We start from the raw sequence: 24,195 nt of genomic DNA, 5'->3' as shown, positions 1-24,195 counted from the left end.
TGGTCAGCTGACGTTACTTCAAAGTCTAAGCTTCTCAACATTCCCTTCAAGGGGCAGACCCTATTCGGGCCTGGACTGAAGGAGATCATTTCTGATATTACTGGAGGAAAAGGTCATGCCCTTCCTCAGGATAGGTCTAATAAATTAAGGACCAAACAAACTAATTTTCGTGCCTTTCGAAACTTTAAGACGAGCACGGCATCAACTCCCTCTAATGCAAAACAATAGGGAAATTTTGTCCAGTCCAAGCCGGTCTGGAGACCTAACCAGGCCTGGAACAAAGGTAAGCAGGCCAAGAAGCCTGCTGCCGCCTCTAAGACAGCATGAAAGATCAGCCCCCAATCCGGTAACTGATCTAGTAGGGGGCAGACTTTCTCTCTTCGCCCAGGGTTGGGCAAGAGATGTCCAGGATCCCTGGGCGTTGGAAATTGTGTCCCAGGGATATCTTCTGGACTTCAAAGCTTCTTCCCCAAAAAGGAAGATTTCACCTCTCACAATTATCTGCAGACCAGATAAAGAGAGAGGCATTCTTACATTGTGTTCAAGACCTCCTAGTTATGGGAGTGATCCACCCAGTTCCAAAGGAGGAACAGGGGCAAGGCTTCTATTCAAATCTCTTTGTGGTTCCCAAGAAAAAGGGAACCTTCAGACCAATCTTAGATCTCAAGATCCTAAACAAATTTCTCAGGGTCCCATCTTTCAAGATGGAGACTATTCAAACCATCCTACCTATGATCCAGGAGGGTCAATACATGACTACCGTGGACTTAAAGGATGCTTATCTTCACATTCCGATACACAAAGATCATCATCGGTTTCTCAGGTTCACCTTCCTAGACAGGAATTAGCAGTTTGTGGCTCTTCCCTTTGGGTTAGCTACGGCACCAAGAATCTTTACGAAGGTTCTGGGGTCACTTCTGGTGGTCCTAAGGCCGCGGGGCATAGCAGTAGCCCCTTAGACGACATTCTGATACAGGCGTCGAATTTCCAAATTACCAAGTCCCATACGGACATTGTTCTGGCATTCCTGAGGTCTCATGGGTGGAAAGTGAACGAAGAGAAGAGTTCTCTATCCCCTCTCACAAGAGTTTCCTTCCTGGGAACTCTGATAGATTCTGTAGAAATGAAGATTTACCTGACAGAGGCCAGGTTGTCAAAACTTCTAAATTCCTGCCGTGTTCTTTATTCTACTTCTCGCCCTTCAGTGGCTCAGTGTATGGAAGTAATCGGCTTAATAGTAGCGGCAATGGACATAGTGCCGTTTGCCCGCCTACATCTCAGTCCGCTGCAACTCTGCATGCACCGTCAGTGGAATGGGGATTACACGGATTTGTCCCCTCTACTAAATCTGGATCAAGAGGCCAGGGATTCTCTTCTCTGGTGGCTATCTCGAGTCCATCTGTCCAAGGGTATGACCTTCCGCAGGCCAGATTGGACAATAGTAACAACAGATGCCAGCCTTCTGGGCTGGGGTGCAGTCTGGAACTCCCTGAAGGCTCAGGGATCGTGGACTCTGGAACTAAGAGCGATATTCAATGCTCTTCAGGCTTGGCCTCAGCTAGCTGCGGTCAGGTTCATCAGATTTCAGTCGGATAACATCACGACTGTAGCTTACATCAACCATCAAGGGGGAACAAGGAGTTCCCTAGCAATGTTGGAGGTTTCAAAGATAATCGATGGGCAGAGATTCACTCTTGCCATCTATCAGCTATCCATATCCCAGGAGTAGAGAACTGGGAGGCGGATTTTCTAAGTCGACAGACTTTTCATCCGGGGGAGTGGGAGCTCCATCCGGAGGTATTTGCACAGTTGATTCAACTTTGGGGCAAACCAGAACTGGATCTCATGGCGTCTCGTCAGAACGCCAAGCTTCCTTGCTACGGTTCCAGGTCCAGGGATCCCAAGGCAGCACTGATAGATGCTCTAGCAGTGCCTTGGTCCTTCAACCTGGCTTATGGGTTTCCACCGTTTACTCTGCTCTCTCATCTGATTGCCAAGATCAAACAGGAGAGAGCTTTGGTGATTTTGATAGCACCTGCGTGGCCTCGCAGGACTTGCTATGCAGATCTGGTGGACATGTCATCCTTTCCACCATGGACTCTGCCTCAGAGAGGACCTTCTACTTCAGGGTCCTTTCAACCATCCAAATCTAATTTCTCTGCGTCTGACTGCTTGGAGATTGAACGCTTGATTTTATCAAAGCGTGGTTTCTCCGAGTCGGTCATTGATACTTTAATACAGGCGCGAAAGCCTGTCACCAGGAAAATCATAAGATATGGTGTAAATATCTTCATTGGTATGAATCCAAGGGTTGCTCATGGAGTAAAGTCAGGATTCCTAGGATATTATCCTTTCTCCAAGAAGGATTGGAGAAGGGTTTATCAGCTAGTTCCTTAAAGGGACAGATTTCTGCTCTGTTTATTCTTTTGCACAAACGTCTGGCTGAGGTTCTAGATGTTCAGGTGTTTTGTCAGGCTCTGGTTAGAATCAAGCCTGTTTTTAAACCTGTTGCTCCGCCATGGAGTTTAAATTTAGTTCTTAAAGTTCTTCAAGGGGTTCCGTTTGAACCTTTGCATTCCATAGATATTAAGCTCTTATCTTGGAAAGTTCTGTTTTTAGTAGCTATCTCCTCGGCTCAAAGAGTTGCGGAGTTATCTGCTTTACAATGTGATTCCCCTTATCTCATTTTCCATGCAGATAATGTAGTGTTACGTACCAAACCTGGTTTTCTGCCTAAGGTGGTATCTAATAAAAATATCAATCAGGAGATTGTTGTTCCGTCACCGTGTCCTAATCCTTCTTCAAAGAAGGAACGTCTATTACGCAATCTTGACGTGGTTCGCGCTTTAAAGTTTTATTTACAAGCTACTAAAGATTTTCGTCAAACATCTGCATTGTTTGTCGTCTACTCTGGACAGAGGAGAGGCCAAAAGGCTTCGGCAACTTCTCTATCTTTTTGGCTACGAAGTATAATCCGCTTAGCTTATGAGACTGCTGGCCAGCAGCCTCCTGAAAGAATTACAGCTCATTCTACTAGAGCGGTAGCTTCCACATGGGCTTTTAAGAATGAGGCTTCTGTTGAACAGATTTGTAAGGCGGCGACTTGGTCTTCACTTAATACTTTTTCTAAATTCTATAAATTTGATACTTTTGCTTCTTCGGAGGCTATTTTTGGGAGAAAGGTACTTCAGGCAGTGGTGCCTTCAGTTTAAGCGCCTGCCTTGTCCCTCCCTTCATCCGTGTCCTATAGCTTTGGTATTGGTATCCCACAAGTAATGGATGATCCGTGGACTGGATACACCTTACAAGAGAAAACAAAATTTATGCTTACCTGATAAATTTATTTCTCTTGTGGTGTATCCAGTCCACGGCCCGCCCTGTCATTTTAAGGCAGGCGTTTTTATTTTTAAACTACAGTCACCACTGCACCCTATAGTTTCTCCTTTCTCTTGCTTGTCTTCGGTCGAATGACTGGTAGGTGGCAGTTAGGGGAGGAGCTATATAGACAGCTCTGCTGTGGGTGATCCTCTTGCAACTTCCTGTTGGGAAGGAGAATATCCCACAAGTAATGGATGATCCGTGGACTGGATACACCACAAGAGAAATAAATTTATCAGGTAAGCATAAATTTTGTTTTTATTTTTTATTACTTAAAAAGTATAGTTTTGCTTATTTTTAAATAACATTGCTCTGCTTTTCAGACTCCTAACCAAGCCCCAAAGTTTTAGGAAAATACTGATGTATGCCTACTCCAGCTTGCTCCTGTTTGTGTAAAGAGTCTTTTCATATGTAGAGGGAGGGGGGGGGTTCCTTTTTGCTATAGAACCACCTGCAGTGGGTGTTCCTGCTCATCTTTTCAACAGAGAAAAACTGGGAGCTTCTAAGTAAGTTTTTAAACGGTTTTATACTGGATTTTTAGATCAGTATCTGTGCATCTTATTCTTTATAGTAGTGTATTGCATGCAGTTAAATGAATATTGGTGTATACTGTCTCTTTCAGTGGTGAGATTTGCAATTGTAGGAAATCAAGTGAATGTACAGTGAAACTTAATTTACAAATCTATTTGAACTATTTTTACATTTTGTGAACACAGCATATGTTATCTAAAGATGCTTTGAATACATGTCCCTTTCACACTGCTGAGATCCGCATCCACTGGCGATGTGGGTGGACTGTTGAACAGGCATCAAGCCTTAATGTTTCCTATGAAAGGCATATTCCCACTTGTCTGGACAGCGAGGGTCAGGCTAATTTTGGCCCAGAGGATGGACTTAGAGATTGAAAGGAACGCGTTAATGTGGATCTGACAATCCTTTAAAAATTGGGCCCAGACTAAGAAGTGATGTATGTATGTTCCAACACTTTTTCACACTTAAGTCTGCATTAAACATTTACCTTTTTGCATTTAAAAGGGACAGTCTAGTTAAAAAAAAAAAAAAAAAAAAAAAACCTCATGATTCAGATAGGGCATTTAACAGTAGCGGACCTGCTCAACAGAGGGCCCTGGTGCAAAAAATGTTTGGACCCCAAAAGGTAACTCGGTAATAAGCAATAATAATAATACACATGATGTTTCGTATTATGATTTAGATGATAGAACCTGCACAAATAAAATGCTTTCCTGTATTAAAAAAGTACACTTTCTGCACATGCATATGTGTAGACTTATTGCTATGGGCCCCCTCCAGCACTTGCTGCACCAATGGTAGTTCCGCCCCTGGCATGTAATTTTATACAACTTTCCAATTTACTTTTATCATCAATTTTGCTTTGTTAGATTGGTATTCTGTTGAAAGCTAAACTAGGTAGGCTCATATGCCAATTTCTTAGCCCTTGAAGGCTGCCTTTTATCTGAATGCATTTTGACATTTTTTCAAAACTAGAGGGCGTTAGTTCATGTGTGCCATAGATAACATTGTGCTCACGCCCGTGGATTTACCTAGGGGTAAGCAAAATAACTGAAATAAGGGGGCAGTCTGCAGAGGCTTAGATACAAGGTTATCACAAAACCTGGCTCTTCGACTGAACGCCCATCCCCTCCCCGTTAGCGCCTCGAGACCCTCACGGGTGATTAGTTTGCGCTCTATAAGTACCCAATAGATATATATTAATATAACTGTTAGTTATGTAAAACTAGGGAATGGGCAATAAAAAGGGATTATCTTTTTAAACAATAAAAATTATATAGTGTAAACTGTCCCTTTAAAATAAAGGTAATAATACAATGAACTGTTGGATATGTCACAGTCCACCAATACAAAAGTGTTTGTCCTGATTAGTTGTGCACAAGCATGTACTGTGTGTTTTAAAAGAAGAATAAATAAATGTAAACTTTAACTTTCTTAATGCAAATATTTTCTAATGGGTACTTCCAATGCAAACATGACATGGTCCGTCCTAGTGATTTTTAAATTTAAATGCTTACCTTGTAGAATTGGAAATAGTCTCTTTCAAGCAGCCTTTGCAACTTTGGGAACAGTTTATTGTTATTGAAAGGATCAATAGTTTCTACATCACAGATACAGTCATCCAGATAGCCTGTAACCTAAAAGAAGAGGTAATACGAAATTATTTAATCCAGATTTGCTCAGATTTTAGTGATAAACCCTGTATATTCTATGTGTGTTAAATATAAGGAAAAAGGAGCCTGAATGTTACTTTGAATCAGAACCTGTAAAATAGGTGTATGGTGTAGAGCAGTATAGATAGATATCGAGACAATTATTACCAATTAAAACTGCTCTCAATCTACCCTCTAAAATATATCATATCTACCCCATTTAGCTCAAAAAACAAGACAAAACAAACAAATAGATGCCACTGACACGTTTCGCCGTCAACTGTCAAGGCTTTTTCAAAGGGATTGAGAGAGATAATAGTTGGCTCTATGTCTATACTTAATGGTCTGGTGGAATTGGGATCTTTAATTTGATCCACACTAGTGATAGTGCCACAGTATAAACATATAAATTGCCATATTCCCATATACCTGGGGTACTTTGATCATCTGATGAATCTCCTCTTAAAAAACAAAACACATAAATGGGTAAGAATAAAATTATTTTTATTTAGGGGGGGAAAAAGGAAGGAACATACAAGTTAAAGGAATACAATTACATCACTGAGACTTCAGTTACATAATGGGCACATATGTTATCACAACAATTTTTATACAAGTATCCAAACTAATGTGTTTGGATAAACTACTACATACTATCTGTACTCATTTGCGTGTAATGTCATTTTGTTTTGCAAGAATAACAGATGAGCATTTGCAATTAATTCACATTTGCAAGATCTTTGTTGGAAAACAGAAGTTTTCAGGCTTACTAACTCTCTAGTTTTTCCCTCTCTAGTTTTTCCATTTTATATTATTAACTTACATAACACTTAACAAATCCTAACCATGTGTAACATGATAAATAATACCTTATGCATCTTTTGCGTCCCTGGGATTTCAACCAATTAGGGGGGGGGGGGAGTGGGCTCCGTCTTTCTCTCTCTGCCCCCCCCCCCCCCAGCACACCCGCCTTTGTTTCACAGTATTTTAGCAATAAGTATTTCACATCCCTCTCGCTCTGTTCCAGTCTCAGCAGTAGTGTATAGTGCTGCCCCCCCCCCCCCCGGATGCTGTCAAGAGTAGTTCTGTCTGTGCAAATGGTCCAAGTATCTGTCTTTGCAGCACAGGGTTGAGTGTTCGCAAAAAGCATTCCCATTTAGTCAGAAAAAGGTCTCAGTCTGCAAGCTACATCAAATTGTTTTGTGAACAGGTGCTTATAGAGTTTATGTTTAAATTGTGTGATAGATGGAGGCTTCCTATCTGTCCACAAACACAGTATGCAATTTCTAGCTAACATGAGTAGTGTGAACAAATTATGATACTTTCTGGGTATGTCATCCCAGCGGAATAGGCATATCTGCTCAACTTTTAGCGTGATGGTGAATCCGAACGCACTCTTGAGCCAATATTGTATATGAGCCCAGAATTGCCGAATAAGAGGGCAATAAAAGAAATAGTGGAGCACATCCAGGGCCACCATCCCACATTTTCCACATCTGTTCGGCTGCTGGGGGTTCCACTTGGAGAGACGATTGGGAGTTATCTAGTCAAAGTGAATCATTCGCACCTGAGCTTCTCGCTGTGCTATGCTTAGTGTTGCTTTCCTAGTTAACTCTAGGCTTTTTTGTATGTCACTAAAAGATATGTCATCTAAATCTCTTACCTCCCATCTATTTAGTACATGTCTGTGTGTGAACAGCCACTTTATGTATTAGAATTCTGTAGATTCCAGTCAGGGAGAAGTCCCTCCCCACAAAAACGGTCTGTGGGATAGCAAATATTTGCGTATCCCAAAAGTTTGGATCTTGTTTAAGGGTATTAATGTAATGACGTATATTTGTAGGTACACATAGAACGGTTTGGGATTGCATATTGGGTGCTTAATTCATGAAAAGTTTTAACTGTGCGTGACAGAGTCCAGGACATCCCCGACTACTCTTATACCTCTCTCCCGCCACTGGTGAAAGGGTAAAAAGTGTCTGTGCTTGCCGGAAAGCCCAAATTGCCAACCAAAGGCAGCAAACGTAGGGAAGGCCGACATGATCCCAAAATTGTATTGGTAGAGCGCCAAGCCGCAAGAAGGCGCCTGTAAATAGAAGATCTAATATGAAGAGGTATCTCACTAGGTTTTAGACATGGTAATTATTACAGATCTACTGGTTTCAAGACCGCATTCTCTAGTCCCACATCACTAAAATGATATGTGCCCAATTGCCAATCTATGACAAGTCGAATCATTGCCGCCCAGTTATATAGAGTTTAAAATTCGTGAGGCCAAAGCCTCCATCTTTGTATGGTAGTTTTAATATTTCAGCCGCTATTCGAGGTTTGCCGCCATGCCATATAAAAGTTTTGATAGCTCGATTCAAAGCTCCAAGATCCTTTTTATTGATCAGGAATAGCAACATGAGCATCAGGTATAGCAAGTGGGGCAGAGTGACCATCTTTATTAGGCTGATACGTCCCATAAGGGACAGTGGGAGAGATTTCCACTGCTGTAGCTGATTACAGAGAGCCGTGCATTGCCTTGAAATATTTATATCATATAGGCAATGCAGGTGAATACCAAGATATGTGAGCTTATTCCCAGCCACTAGAAAGGGATAATCTGTGGAACTATTGGTGTACTTATTCAGCCACAAAACTTCTGATTTTGTTGAATTGACCTTGTAACCGGAGAAGGTGCCAAAGTCTTGTACTGTTATTAGGATGTTAGGGACCTGCTTGGCGTGGTCCTCTGCAAATCGCATCATATCAGCATATAGAGCCGTTTGGGGTTTTCCATGCACCATGAGTCCTGGGATAATTTGTCTTAGTTTGATGGCCAATGGTTCTAAGGCCAGGTCAAAAAGCAGAGGGGACAAGCGGCAGCCTTGCCTAGTGCCGCGCTGTAACAAAATGTCTGCTAAGAAGATCCCATTAGTAAGAATACGGTTTATAGGTTGTGAATATTTGTTTTGAATAACCTGTACACAAGGTCCCCCAATGTGGAAGAGACTCATGGTATCAATTAAGTGATCCCACTCCAAGGCCTTTTTTTACCCATCCAAGAAAAGCAGGAAGGCCTCCAAAAAATAGTTTATGTGCTTCCCCTTACCCCTGTCTCCAGCAGTGCTAAAAAAACGGCAGTACTCTTCTCAGATTAACTGTGGAAGTTCTTTTGTAGACAAATCCCGTCTGATCAGTGTGAAGAGGAGAAGGGAGAAGAATTTTCAAACGTCCCACCAGAACAGACATTAAGAGCTTATAGTCAGCGTTCAGCAGCGAGATAGGCCTATAAGATTCCGGCAAAGAGTGGTTCTTGCCCGCTTTTGGAATGATATGTGCAGCTGAAAAGGTATTGGATAGACAAATCCATTCTTGGAAGTATCCATTGTATAAAGAGGATCTTAGAGACATTTGGTTGCAATAGGAAGGCCGTCCAGACCCAGCACCTTACCCAGAGCCATCTTAGATATTATGCCATTCAGCTCTTCAGTAGTGATAGGGGTGTTTAATTGATCTTGTGTGAGTTGAGGTAGGCTTAGTGAAGCCCAGAATGACTCTATAGTGCCAGTGAAACATGGTGGTTGTTTGGAGTAGAGGGAGGAGTAATATTTTGCAAATCCTCCAGCTATATCTGTAGGAGAAATGTATATTTTACCCTTACATTTTAGAGAAGCTACATCTCTCTTTGCAGTCCGCATGTTTATTATTGAGGCAAGTATCCTTCCAGACCGGTTTCCGAACCGATAATATTTGGAAGTGGTCTTAAAACCAGGAGCCGCCTGTTGAGCTAAAAAGGCGTCTAAGTCTTCTTTGATTGCAGTGTAATGCTCATACAGCTCTCTAGATTGAGAGGAGCAATATAACTGATAAGCCACAGCCAATCGTTTTTGCAAGGCTACGTATCTTTGCTGCGAAGATTAGCTAGGTATGAAATGTTACCGGTCAAAACTGTTTTTGCCGTCTCCCAGAACAGTTGGGAATTATCAAGATGTGCTATGTTATTGGTATAAAAGTCATTTCATGATTGCATTAGAAATTGTTTAAAGGGCTCAGATGTGCTTAAGTAGGTTGGGAATCGTAAAGTATTCCTATTAGATAGGTGTTTACAAGGGCAGAGCGCAAGTTCAACTGGCGCATGGTCAGACAAGAGAATGTCATATTATCCTGTTGTATTAAGGAAATAAGAGTACAAGATCATAAAAAAAAATAAAAAATCTATCCGGGATAGTGAACTCTTGGCTTTTGAGAAAAGTCCCTACCCTCAGAATGGTGTAACCTCCAAATATCACATAGACCCAAGTTTGATGTAAGCCTATCAAAAGATCCTTTTTTTCCCAAACCTTCCCTTGTAATTTGGTTGCTTATCTCCAAGGGGGCCCCCGGAACTCTTATTCTGTGCATAGGGTTTGGGGCTAAATTGAAGTCCCCATCCAATATAATGTGAGTACCTAGGTAAGCTATTAGAGTTTGTATAATCTGAGCCCAGAAGGCTGAGCTCCTCTGATTGGGGGCAGAGATAGAGAGCTTAGATAGAAATCTAATTTGACTTGTACAATGAGGAACCTACCCTCCACGTCCCTTTGTGTTTTAAAGGTTATCTACTATTAGTCGTCTAGCAAAAAGAATAGCCAAGCCTCTTCCTATATATAGGAAACCAGCTAGCAGGGGTTAATATTTAGACTAGTGTGCTAGGGCCCACCTCTTAATATTAAGATGAGACCCCAGGTGCAACGAGGCTTAAAAATTTTATTGATTAGAAAAAGACAAAAAGTAAACTTTTTCCAGCACTACACATTAAGTCTCAAAAGTAAAATTGAAACAATGAATCTGTGAATCGCTTAAAGCTAGATTCACACACGGTTGTCAAGATGCAACTAATTTATTAAAGAAAACATATAATAAGTCATAAACAATAAAATATGTGCAATATAACAAAACGCTTTATACGATTCAGCAGCTAATAATAAGCATGTTATGCATTCGTTACCCCACACACAGAAACAAGAGCTCTTATTAATAAAGCTAGCAGCAGTGCGTCCACTGACAAAAGCACAATAGTCAGATATTGATAAATAATTCCACTGAAGCAATATCAAAGCTGTAGAGTTAGCAGCACTTAAGCTGTATTAGTATGCCATGCACTGATGTAACAATAAATCACCTCTTGTAAGTCTGTGCTTTACCGGTCATACGGTGCAATGTAGGTGGTATAGAGCAATTCAAGTGGCGTCATATAACACTACCGGGGCTATTAAATATATACAAAGTCCCTGAATAAAAGTCCCCACCACTCACTCAGAATCACGAGCAAGCTGAACTATTGCCAGAGGGGCAGAGTATCACTCTGCAGGGATTAGAGAGCATCGATTCCTCACAGGTATGCGCTGAACCATAAAGCGCTAAGCCACATCATACAGCTTGTTTACCTGAAATCCGGTTCTTCACCCCTGTGTTAATTACAGACAACCACCGCTCACCACATCATCCATGGATCACTTCCTCCAATACAGGCAAGGTCCGGTCAGCGGTAACTTCTATATTCACAAAATATATGCTGTAATTCCAAACAGCATGGAAGTCGGCAGCAAGCCGAGTAAACTGTTGTGCTACACGTGTTTCACCCTACATAGACAAGGGCTTTCTCAAGCTGAATGAATATCCGGTATAGGATTGCAGCTGCTATTTAACATAGACCCACAGGTGAAATAAAACAAATATAATTTGCACATAGTTTTAACACATAAGGAGTTGCTGCATTGGTCTAACATAATAAACCATATAACCACTGAATTTAATTTGACAACCGTGATGTGGCATAAAATATAATAGCAATATAAGTAAAACAATATATGTTACAAATAACTTTTAGAATGATCAACTTGTCAGTATATTTATGAAAATCTTAGTAGTGCTCTCCAAATAATATATCAGCTTATGGCAGGGACGGGTTATAACACAATACAAATATTAATTATCCTTAAAAATAGAAACCCTTAATCAACATGCATCTACTAGAAACAATACAATTAATATAAATACCTGAACTCTTTTATTTAGTTAATATCCATGAACATTTTTGAAATATATTTGCAATATTAGAATATGACACAAAATTTCTATGCGTTAAAACCAACTCTTAAGATATGCTATCCTTCTTACAAAGCCCAGAAAACTGAATCTTTAAAACCAACCTTATTTATAAATAGCCTTTAACATCCAAGCAACACTGCTTATAATCAATAGGGTAATATATATATTCTGCTATTTAACTGCAATTTATACTAATACAAAATTAACTTACGATATCAGAACTTCCACAGATGCGTTACTTAGCCAATCAGATACAGATTTAAACTATATGGGCTGTGACTACCAATTTAAAATACAATATACACTTCTGAATTATTATTATATATTTGCATAGATGAAACAATTTAGTAGCAAAAATTTGTTTAACCATACACAGGCTGAATACTAGTAAAAATGCAGACTGTTCTCTAAATCTATTAAATACAAATTTACTACGCTCTCACCAGTTCCCTTTTTGTTTCAAGTTTTGAAAATTAGAACAATATACTTCACCAATTTTGAACCAATTTGTAGCGGTCTTTAGGTCATCTCATTCGAAGGAAGGTTTTTGCATAAATCAAGGTTAAGTTTTGAGCTCCTTGCTTAGTGAAATTTTCCCAGGTATATTGCAGCCAAAATCAGATCACTAGTTTCAGCAAGTTGCAGACAACTGTCCCTTGTGCATTCACTACTCCCATTATATGTAATCATTGATGACCGGTTTCGTTCACGCCCTTTTTGCTTGTCCCTCGTCATTGGATAATTGGTTTAGTATACATTGTTGTTATGGAAACGCATCCTTTGAACAGTCAATCTTTTAACTGCCATACTGGTTCTGGCCCTTAGGTGGCAGCAGTCATACAGACAAAACAAAAACAATGCAGCATGACAATACATACAATTTCATTTAACCAACATTTTTAGACAGTGAAATATTTCTTTAAACTATGTAATAACTGCCATAATTTCTTGTATTAATCTCTCCCAATATTAATTATAGGTGAAGCAGCATCAGATCAATTTCCTGATCGTTTTGATATGAAACGTCATGTTTTATATTATTAACATTGTATTATATTAAAGCAATTTAACACTGCTAATTATTATCTTAAAATGCATTATAATTTAATCAGTATCCTGGTATTTCTATATAAATAATAGCCTATTTTGAATTCAGTGTTGTATTCCAACAAGAATATGCCATATTTTATGCTTCTAATAAGCCCAGGATGTATGAACCTTCTTCCTGCAGATCTGAGATTATATGTCTGAAAAATATAAACAATACAGAGGTTATTAAATATTTTTTTACTGGCTAAAACAGTTACCTCCCAAGCTTAGCAAATATCCATGTAATAATAGAGAATTAGATAATTTCCCAAATTTCTATATTTAATACATTCTGAGGCATGCATTCAAACAGAAAAAAAATGATTATTTGCTGTCTGTTTAGTAAATCTCAAAGTCACCCCTTAGCATTTGTCTGTGTTTCCTAAGGTCTTTATTGCTCTTTCAGTAACTTTAGATTCCAGACTTTTTGTCTCTTACTCACCACATGGGGTCCCCTGCACATAAGTGCAAATGTTGTAACTCTTATAAGATTTGTCACCTGAGCTAAATGCTTAGGTATATTGGGAGGGGTAAATAGATTTTATCTCACATTCCCAAACAATCACACAGATGGTTTCTGAAACTGTTAATTTTCAGTTCCTTGCTAAATTATACAATTGCATAATTTAGCATATTGAGTGTGTGAGATCTCCCAGAAACAATCCTTTGTTCTACAAACAAACAGTGTGCACATCCACAGACTTACCAAATAAAGACAAATATACTTCTATATATTATTTAATAATATTTCAAATACCTTGACAAACTACAAATATATATATATATATATATATATATATATATATATATAATAAAAAAAAAATTGTGGTGCTACACAATGATCAATTGCATAGAACAACAGTGCTAGCAGTCCCAGAGAATAATACGAACCATAGTTGCAACAAGAAAAGGACTGAATATAATAATGTATCAATCAAAGAAGGACCAAGGCTGCACAGTGTTCAACTTGCTTTATTACTAAAAATACACGGAACGACTCCCAAGAGTGGGACGTCTATGCTCCACCCAAATCCCAACAAAACAAAACCCACAACTAAAGACAATAAGAGCCTAGAGAAGATAAACAAACATAGATCCTAACTATGATACTGCAGTATGCCAATATAGTACTATATAGAATTGCCCATACAGGCACAATTTATAACTAGATGGCACACATAGTATCAAAATCTCAAGTAACCGGTTACTGTTATGAAATGTAGCAAGCGGGGCCCCAGTTAAAGACTCACAAGATGTGACTGAATATCTGTGAATAATAATGTCCAGTCCCAGACACTGAGTGCTAGTTGCACGCTTTTGTAAACATCACAGTCCTACTAATAATAGCAGTTCATTTGTAACAATTGCAACCTTTGCTGAGACTTAGAACTTATGTATCCACTTCAGTATGTGTAGAATATTGCTGCTTGTTTTTTCATCTGTTCACAGTGTAACCTTTTCAACACTAATTGCATGCAATGTGTCAGATAGCTGATACAAATGTACAAAGATGCTGTTGTGTTGGATACTTGATCTCTTAACAACTTTGTCGTCGTTGCGGTAAGAAAGACTTAATCCTCGCTTAATCTCACCTTCATATCCGTCTGCGCTCACCACTGAAAAGATGGCAAGTATACATGGACATACCCGAATCACTTGAATTCATCGAGAGATGTGAGCTGGCTTCTTCACTCGCATTACCGTGAAGGAGATCTTGAGAAAGTTTGGCGGTCTGTTTGATTCACCTGCTCCAGGCTCTACGTCACCAGTGTCTCTGCAGGACGCGTTTCGCCCCTCCCACACAAGGTTAGAGACCGGGGCTTCATCAGATGTATGTATATATACACAATAAACAGATCCATAGCATTTAATTACTAAATCTAAATCAAAAATTAAATTTTAAATGCCTAATAGAGGTAAAGTAATAATATCTTAAAGGTATATATACCATCAATGTTAGCATCATGGATGACAAGAATAACCTAAGGCGGATAGGATAACTAGGACAACTATGAATAATATATACAGATAAATCCATATTTTCCAAACCAATATCTGGGTTATAGAGAGAGATTATATAAAATATATAATATAATATCAAATACGTAAAGGTATATACATCCCATTTCTGATAATCCAGAATATTCAGAGAATTTCTCACTATGGTAGGATAGTCTAGTTGAATAAGAAGGATATATGATCATTGTCACTTGCAATATTAATTGCCAAGAAATGGAGCAAAATGTAATTCTTCATTAAGGCCATTTGGTTGCATAGAGTGTAGGTTGTATATCCATTTACATTCAGATTTCAACAGCATGTTGTGCCAATCACCACCCCTCTCACTAATGTCTATTAGTTCGAGGCCCATGAATTTTAGGTCATGAACACTACTTTGGTGCATGTCAGAGAAGTGTCTTGCAAAACCACTATCTTTGATTTTTTTCATTCAATATGTCCCTCCTGTGCTCCTTCATACGTTCTCTAAATTCACGATAGGTTTTGCCCACGTAAAATCTCGGACAAGAGCAAAAAGCAGCATAGACGACTCCTTCACTGCGGCAAGTAATATGGCCCTTGACTTAATGTGGGTAACCCCTACTGTCAATTAAGATCTGGCCCTTATTAATATGTTTGCACATTTTACATTTACCGCATTTGTAACACCCATCCTTTTTCTGTTGTCTATCTAGCCAATTATTTTTACCCTTGAAGTGGCTATGGACTAATTTATCTTGAATTGAGGGTGCTCGTCTAGCTGTCATCAGGGGAAAATCCCCAACAATTTTGTGAATATCTGGATCAACAATCAAAATATCCCAGTGTTTATTCAGAATTTTTCTAAGTTCACTCCATTCTGAATTAAATGTACCAATTAATCTTACTGCGGTATTAGTTTGTTTCTCCACATTGTCATACAGTATTTTGTCACGTGTAATGTCTCTTGCTCTATGATAACCTTTATTAATAATTTTATTCTGATATCCCCCAGCTTTGAATCTCAATTTGAGATCATCTGTATATTTTTTGAAGGATTCCTCAGTAGAGCAATTTCTTTTTGCCTCAAATACTGGCCAATAGGGATAGAGTTTATTTGATGTTGAGGGTGATGAGAAGAGGCATCAAGGAGTATTTGCTGAGGTGCTTTTCCTGTATGTTTCTGTTATTAGTCTGTTATCGCTTTTGGTAATATTTAAGTTCAAGAAGGATAAGGACTCCAAACTCCATTCATACATGAATTTGAGGTTCCAATCAGTGTTCAGCTCTTCCATAAATCTGACCAAGTCATCTGATGTGCCCTCCCATAATAGGAGGACATCATCGATGAAACGGACCCATAATAGGATCATTTGGTCATACTCAGTGGTTATATCCAGTATTTTTTCATGTTCCCATATTCCTAGATACAAACAGGCATATGTAGGGGCACAGCATGCACCAATTGCTGTGCCCCTAATCTGTCTGTAAAATTTCCCATCAAATTTAAAGTAGTTTCTGTCGAGTATAAAGCTCAAAAGATCCACCACTAAGTTAGTATGATCATTAAACTTAGGGCCTCTTTGGTGTAGGATGTCTTTAATTGTTTCAATGCCTTTAGTATGAGGTATTGAGGAGTAAAGTGCTTCTACATCAATAGACACCAGTAAAGTTTCTGGTGTTAAAGTCACACCATACAGTTTTTTAAAACTTCAGTCGTGTCCTTCACATAGGAGGGTAGGGATGTGAGGTAGGGGCGTAAGCACCAGTCAAGGTATTTAGTTACTCCTTCAGTTAGTCCCCCCAGGCCTGACACTATTGGTCTGCCCGGTGGGGGTATTTTCTGTTTATGTATTTTAGGTGTTGTATAAAATGTTGGGGTGACTGGGAATCTGACCTGCATGTAGGATAGTTCCTTTTTATTAATCAATCCATCTATCAATGCTTTGTCAAGGATTTTGTCACGTTCCTCTTTATAGATATAAGTTGGGTTATTTTTAAGTTTTTCGTATTGTGAAGTATTGTTCAATTGTCTAATACATTCAAGAGGATAGTCCTGTTTGTTAAGCAATACAACATTCCCACCCTTATCTGATGGCTTCACCTCTATGGTTTGGTCTGAAATAAGATCATTTAATGCCCATTGTTGTTCTTTTGTCAAATGGGGTCTTCTATTTTTATTAGTTGAAAGTATCTGTAAGTCTTTCTCCACTAATTTTACAAAAGTCATAACACTGGGTACCATAGAGAGTGACGGATAGTAAGAGGATTTAGGTCTTAAATCACTGAAGCCAATGCCTCTAATATCTTCTCCTTCACTTGTTTCATCAGATAGGGTCTCAAGAGTATCTAAGGCTATTCTATAATGCATATCAAGGTTAGTAGCCATAGTTTTGCCCAAATTAATTTTGCTTAGTACAATTTTTCTAGCAAATAAATTGAGGTCTTTACATGCAGTAAATCTATCTAATTTGTTATTTGGACAGAATGAAAGGCCCTTACTAAGTACATCAATATGTGATTGGTTTAGGGTTTTATTAGACAAATTTACTATCTCAAGTCCCTGTTTATTGGATAGTATAATTTTGGGGTTTTGTTGCCCTGTTGGCTCCTCAGGGCATATGTAGTGGGTTTTTGGCCAGTATTTTCTATGTTTCCTCCCTCCCCCCTCCTTTTTTTGGTCTGTTATTCTCCTGTTGCCTAAAAAAATTGCACCTTCTTCTACCACTATTGCGTCTTGGTGATTTGCTAGTCTCAGTTTCTGAACCTGATTTATCCGAGTCAGAAGTACCAGATTTCTGTCCTGCATAATCATAAACAACACCCTCTTTATAGTCCAAAAGATCCCTCAAAAACTTCCTCCTCTTCCTAGATTTAATTTCATCCTGTAATTTTCTAAATTCAATCCTAATCTCCTCACTAAGTTTAATATACTGATCATTTGATTCCCATTTGATGAAATCAGCCTGGGATTCTTGGACTTCTTTATCAATTTTATCTTGTTTAGCCTCTGTTTCTTTAATAATTAATTTCATCAATTTCAGAGAACACTCAGTTAAGCATTTTTCCCAATCCTCCTTGAAATCTGAGGTCAAAGGTTGATTTAAGTTTACCCCTGGGTTTTTTCTTAGTCTCAAGCCTCGTGGTATCATCTCATTGTCTATATATCTTTTAAGGCTACTAATTTCCCATTTGATTTTAAGTTGTTTGATCAAATTATTTTTGTAAGATTTGTAGTCCTGAAAGATATTTTTCCCTACTACAGCCACTGTCTCTTTAGATGCCTCTAAAGCAAATGTTTCCGCCAAATTAAATTCCCATTCATTCTCATCAATAGATGCCATAATAATATGCCTATAGAGTGTAGCAAAAAGGTAATCACAGATTCAAAGTAATAATACCCCTGATCAGCACGGTGAATAAAGGGTATTCCTACCCAGAAAAAAAATTGTAAATAGTACTTTACTCCTCAATACCTCATACTAAAGGCATTGAAACAATTAAAGACATCATACACCAAAGAGGCCCTAAGTTTAATGATCATACTAACTAAGTGGTGGATCTTTTGAGCTTTGTACTCAACAGAAACTACTTTAAATTTGACGGGAAATTTTACAGACAGATTAGGGGCACAGCAATTGGTGCATGCTGTGCCCCTACATATGCCTGTTTGTATCTAGGAAGATGGGAACATGAAAAAATACTGGATATAACCACTGAGTATGACAAAATGATCCTATTATGGGTCTGTTTCATCGATGATGTCCTCCTATTATGGGAGGGCACATCAGATGACTTGGTCAGATTTATGGAAGAGCTGAACACTAATGATTGGAACCTCAAATTCACGTATGAATGGAGTTTGGAGTCCTTATCCTTCTTGGACTTAAATATTACCAAAAGCGATAACAGACTAATAACAGAAACATACAGGAAAAGCACCTCAGCAAATACACTCCTTGATGCCTCTTCTCATCACCCTCAACATCAAATAAACTCTATCCCTATTGGCCAGTATTTGAGGCAAAAAAGAAATTGCTCTACTGAGGAATCCTTCAAAAAATATGCAGATGATCTCAAATTGAGATTCAAAGCTAGGGGATATCAGAATAAAATTATTAAAAAAGGTTATCATAGAGCAAGAGACATTACACGTGACAAAATACTGTATGACAATGTGGAGAAACAAACTAATACCGCAGTAAGATTAATTAGTACATTTAATTCAGAATGAAGTGAACTTAGAAAAATTCTGAATAAACACTGGGATATTTTGATTGTTGATCCAGATATTCGCAAAATTGTTGGGGATTTTCCCCTGATGGACAGCTAGACGAGCACCCTCAATTCAAGATAAATTAATTAGTCCATAGCCACTTCAAGGGTAAAAATAATTGGCTAGATAGACAACAGAAAAAGGATGGGTGTTACAAATGCGGTAAATGTAAAATGTGCAAACATATTAATAAGGGCCAGATCTTAATTGACAGTAGGGGTTACCCACATTAAGTCAAGGGCCATATTACTTGCCGCAGTGAAGGAGTCGTCTATGCTGCTTTTTGCTCTTGTCCGAGATTTTACGTGGGCAAAACCTATCGTGAATTTAGAGAACGTATGAAGGAGCACAGGAGGGACATATTGAATGAAAAAAATCAAAGATAGTGGTGTTGCAAGACACTTCTCTGACATGCACCAAAGTAGTGTTCATGACCTAAAATTCATGGGCCTCGAACTAATAGACATTAGTGAGAGGGGTGGTGATTGGGACAACATGCTGTTGAAATCTGAATGTAAATGGATATACAACCTACACTCTATGCAACCAAATGGCCTTAATGAAGAATTACATTTTGCTCCATTTCTTAGCAATTAATATTGCAAGTGACAATGGTCATATATCCTTCTTATTCAAATAGACTATCCTACCATAGTGAGAAATTCTCTGAATATTCTGGATTATCAGAAATGGGATGTATATACCTTTAAGTATTTGATATTATATTATATAATCTCTCTCTATAACCCAGATATTGGTTTGGAAAATATGGATTTATCTGTATATATTATTCATAGTTGTCCTAGTTATCCTATCCGCCTTAGGTTATTCCTGTCATCCATGATGCTAACATTGATGGTATATATACACCTTTAAGATATTATTACTTTACCTCTATTAGGCATTTTTAAAATTAAATTTAGATTTAGTAATTAAATGCTATGGATCTGTTTATTGTGTAAATAGCGTATTCATCTATAGCTGAATTATTATGTTTTGATTTCTGCCTAGAGAGTTAGTAATATATATATATATATATATACACACACACATATATACACACACACACTTGTAATTGATCATTCTAAAAGTTATTTGTAACATTTATTGTTTTACTTATATTGCTATTATATTTTATGCCATATCACGGTTGTCAAATTAAATTCAGTGGTTATATGGTTTATTATGTTAGACCAATGCAGCAACTCCTTATGTGTTAAAACTATGTGCAAATTATATTTGTTTTATTTCACCTGTGGGTCTATGTTAAATAGCAGCTGCAATCCTATACCGGATATTCATTCAGCTTGAGAAAGCCCTTGTCTATGTAGGGTGAAACACGTGTAGCACAACAGTTTACTCGGCTTGCTGCCGACTTCCATGCTGTTTGGAATTACAGCATATATTTTGTGAATATAGAAGTTACCGCTGACCGGACCTTGCCTGTATTGGAGGAAGTGATCCATGGATGATGTGGTGAGCGGTGGTTGTCTGTAATTAACACAGGGGTGAAGAACCGGATTTCAGGTAAACAAGCTGTATGATGTGGCTTAGCGCTTTATGGTTCAGCGCATACCTGTGAGGAATCAACGCTCTCTAATCCCTGCAGAGTGATACACTCGGCCCCTCTGGCAATAGTTCAGCTTGCTCGTGATTCTGAGTGAGAGTGGTGGGGACTTTTATTCAGGGACTTTGTATATATTTAATAGCCCCGGTAGTGTTATATGACGCCACTTGAATTGCTCTATACCACCTACATTGCACCGTATGACCGGTAAAGCACAGACTTACAAGAGGTGATTTATTGTTACATCAGTGCATGGCATACTAATACAGCTTAAGCGCAGCTAACTCTACAGCTTTGATATTGCTTCAGTGGAATTATTTATCAATATCTGACTATTGTGCTTTTGTCAGTGGACGCACTGCTGCTAGCTTTATTAATAAGAGCTCTTGTTTCTGTGTGTGGGGTAACGAATGCATAGCATGCTTATTATTAGCTGCTGAATTGTATCAAGCGTTTTGTTATATTGCACATATTTTATTGTTTATGACTTATTATATGTTTTCTTTAATAAATTAGTTGCATCTTGATAACCGTGTGTGAGTCTAGCTTTAAGCGATTCACAGATTCATTGTTTCAATTTTACAATTGAGACTTAATGTGTAGTGCTGGAAAAAGTTTAATATAAATATATATATAATATCCCAGACGGGAAAAAGAATGGCAGATCCGGAGACGAAAAAACTTGATCAAAAGGTAGAATTTATTCAGCAAAGTTGCCAAAGTACAGGTGAAATAACAAATGGACACCTGACACGTTTCACACATGCGCTTCATCAGAGGCTGAACATTCTCAGTGCAGGGAAACCTATAAATGATCAAGCAGCCAATCAGTGCTAAGAGAAATTGATTGATATAAAGCACATAAATCAGATAACTAGAGAGTAAGCTGCCTGTTCATGTATAGGTTCATGCAACCTATATTCATATTCAATAATAATAATGCAATAATAACCACAATACATAAAAAGCAAAAAAAGACCATAAAGGTGTAAAAAACATATATAGCATAATATAATATAAATCTAATGGATAATCCTAAACTTAATAGAACAAAATTAATAATAAAAAAAACCTACAAAACAGGATAATTTAAAAAAAACAACAACATATTCCAAACAGTGACAGACGATCCTTCGGAAAAAAAAGAAATTTTTTGAATAGTAAAACTGCATACCAGGGCTCCAGAAGGTATAAATAAAAGAATGTATGTAGATCTATTTATGGAATGTATGTAGATCTATTTATGGAATGTATGTAGATCTATTTATTGAATGTATGTAGATCTATTTATTGAATGAATGATTCTCTCTTTCTCTCCCCCTCCATGTATGTGTACATTTATATGCATATATATTTATGTAATCCCCCCTAAAGTTGCCCACCTTTAGTGGTAATATTGTTTCTCTTTTTGAGGTTTCCTATAAGCCTTTTTTTCCTCTTCCTTGAATAATATGTATTCATATTAATTAGCATCAATTTTGAATGTTTATAATGCTTATAAGTATTTTGAAGGGTACTGTAGTGTCAATTGTACGTTTAACTTTAAAGTTTGTGTGGTATCGCAATGATCTCTAAATAGACATTGTTCATGAGGTTTATATCTGGCACAATAGCCGGTGGAACATCACTGGTATATGTATTTATTGACTAATCAATTTGTTTAGGGTTGTGCCTCATGTAGACCTGATGATTATTGTGTACTCTGATGACAAAAACTACATAATTTACTGGGTTTTTATATATGCACATATAAAAAATAGTTTGGATGATTATCTGTGGCCCTCTATTTTTATATATATTGACATTTTTTACCCTGATTAAGTTCCTCCATTTATTTATTTTTTATTTATTTCTTATTGGATTTTTCCTTATTTATTTTCCATGGATATACACAATGAAATTAATTAAAAAAAAATTTAAATCTTCTCTTTTCTTCTGGAATATGTATTTTTTTTTAATTATCCTATTTTGTAGGGTTTTTTATTATTAATTTTGTTCTATTAAGTTTAGGATTATACATTAGATTTATATTATATATGTTTTTTTTACACCTTTATGGTCTTTTTTGCTTTTTATGTATTGTGGTTATTGCATTATTATTGAATATGAATATAAGTTGCATGGTCCTATACATGAACAGGCAGCTTACTCTCTAGCTATCCGATTTATGTGCTTTATATCAAGCAATTTCTCTTAGCACTGATTGGCTGCTTGATCATTTATAGGTTCCCCTGCACCGAGAATGTTCAGCCTCTGATGAAGCGCATTTGTGCATGCGCAAAACGCGTCAGGTGTCCATTTGCTATTTCACCTGTACTTTGGCAACTTTGCTGAATAAATTCTACCTTTGATCAAGTTTTTTGTCTCCTGATCTGCCATTCTTTTTCCCGTCTGGGATATACTTCTATTACATACAGCGGAGGGGATAACACTTGTGGTAGTCTGTGGACTTAAGCCCTGCCATTTGAAGGAGCTGTCTAGACTTTCTCACTGGGATCTTGTCATCAGGTGCTGACTGTGCAGCGCATACCTCTGACGTCAGAGTAGGTGGAACACCCACCGAGGACGGCATGTGGCTTGGATGCGGCCATTTCCCACTGACGGGTTTCTCACCTGACCATGAACATCGGCGGAGGTTGTCCACACCTGTTACACACACGGAGCGGTCCAGATAACTTATCCTCAAAAGGCTTGACACTTTTCAACGCCAGTTACTTTCGGTTCTCTTCGGCTACAGTGGAGACTAGATAAGTATCAGCTTATACTACTTTGTGACTTTTCCTTATGATGCCTTATACACCATTGCAAATGTGGAATCTACTGGACGTTACTAGTCTGCAGTAACACATTGGATAAAAGTAACATAACGGAACACTTTCAAGGCATACCACTTTTAGCCTCGGAATACATACATACATACATACATACATACATACAGTCAGCAGTAATATTCCATGAGGATATGTGTGTGTAAACTAATGAAATTTCCAAGTTGTAGTACATTCCCTAAATAAGGACAAAAAGACTCTTGAGAGTATTCAATGGTATGGGAGGCTGTGCTGTGCTGAAAGGAGTTTGGTAATAGGTAAAAACGTTTTGGTATGCACAGTGGCAAAAATCTAATCCCAATAACAAGAACATTCATATTGATAAGTAACAACAGCTGTAGTAAAAATATTAAACTTGTCAGTATACCATATTGACACAGGTATTCACTTTAAATTATTATTGAAGTTTGTAAAACAATTTGTGCACCAGGTGCTTTCTTGTAAGACGTTCAGCTTTAGGGCAATTATGGATAGGGTAAGTATCAAGGCTATGAGTAAATTTAGGATAAGAGGGACTGAATGAAGTATGAGAAGTCCCCAAATGTAGCAAAAGGGTGTAATATATGGTAGAGCAGTAAAGCAATAAATGCTGTTTCACTGGTGAATATAGCAGATAAAGTGCATTAGACACAACTAGTGCAATGAAGCAAAACAGTAACATGTGTAGGCTGTAGTTCCAGCATTTATAGTATGGGAGTGTAAATATAGTGGGTGCTACAGGGGCAATCTGTTATTGAGGATTGTAATAAAGTATGGGATAAATGGTAGGGTCCACCAAAGTATATATGTCCACAGCACTTTTATTCAAATATAAAAAGT

The 24,195-nt window shown here is 38.0% G+C and overlaps 1 protein-coding gene across 1 annotated transcript in view; it reads right to left on the bottom strand.

Moving 5' to 3' along the window:
* The window catches only part of ERO1A (endoplasmic reticulum oxidoreductase 1 alpha), a 137,576-nt gene that overhangs the window by 106,913 nt on the left and 6,468 nt on the right, over window positions 1–24,195 (bottom strand). The window contains exon 2 of the mRNA XM_053697614.1: window positions 5,427–5,546. Coding sequence (XP_053553589.1) covers window positions 5,427–5,546 — 120 coding nt within the window. The remainder of the gene's footprint in view (window positions 1–5,426; window positions 5,547–24,195) is intronic.

Source organism: Bombina bombina, chromosome 1, assembly GCF_027579735.1.
Source record: "Bombina bombina isolate aBomBom1 chromosome 1, aBomBom1.pri, whole genome shotgun sequence".
NCBI lineage: Eukaryota > Metazoa > Chordata > Amphibia > Anura > Bombinatoridae > Bombina > Bombina bombina.
Note: the sequence above shows the minus strand (reverse complement) of the source record. Positions and strands in the feature narration are given on the sequence as shown.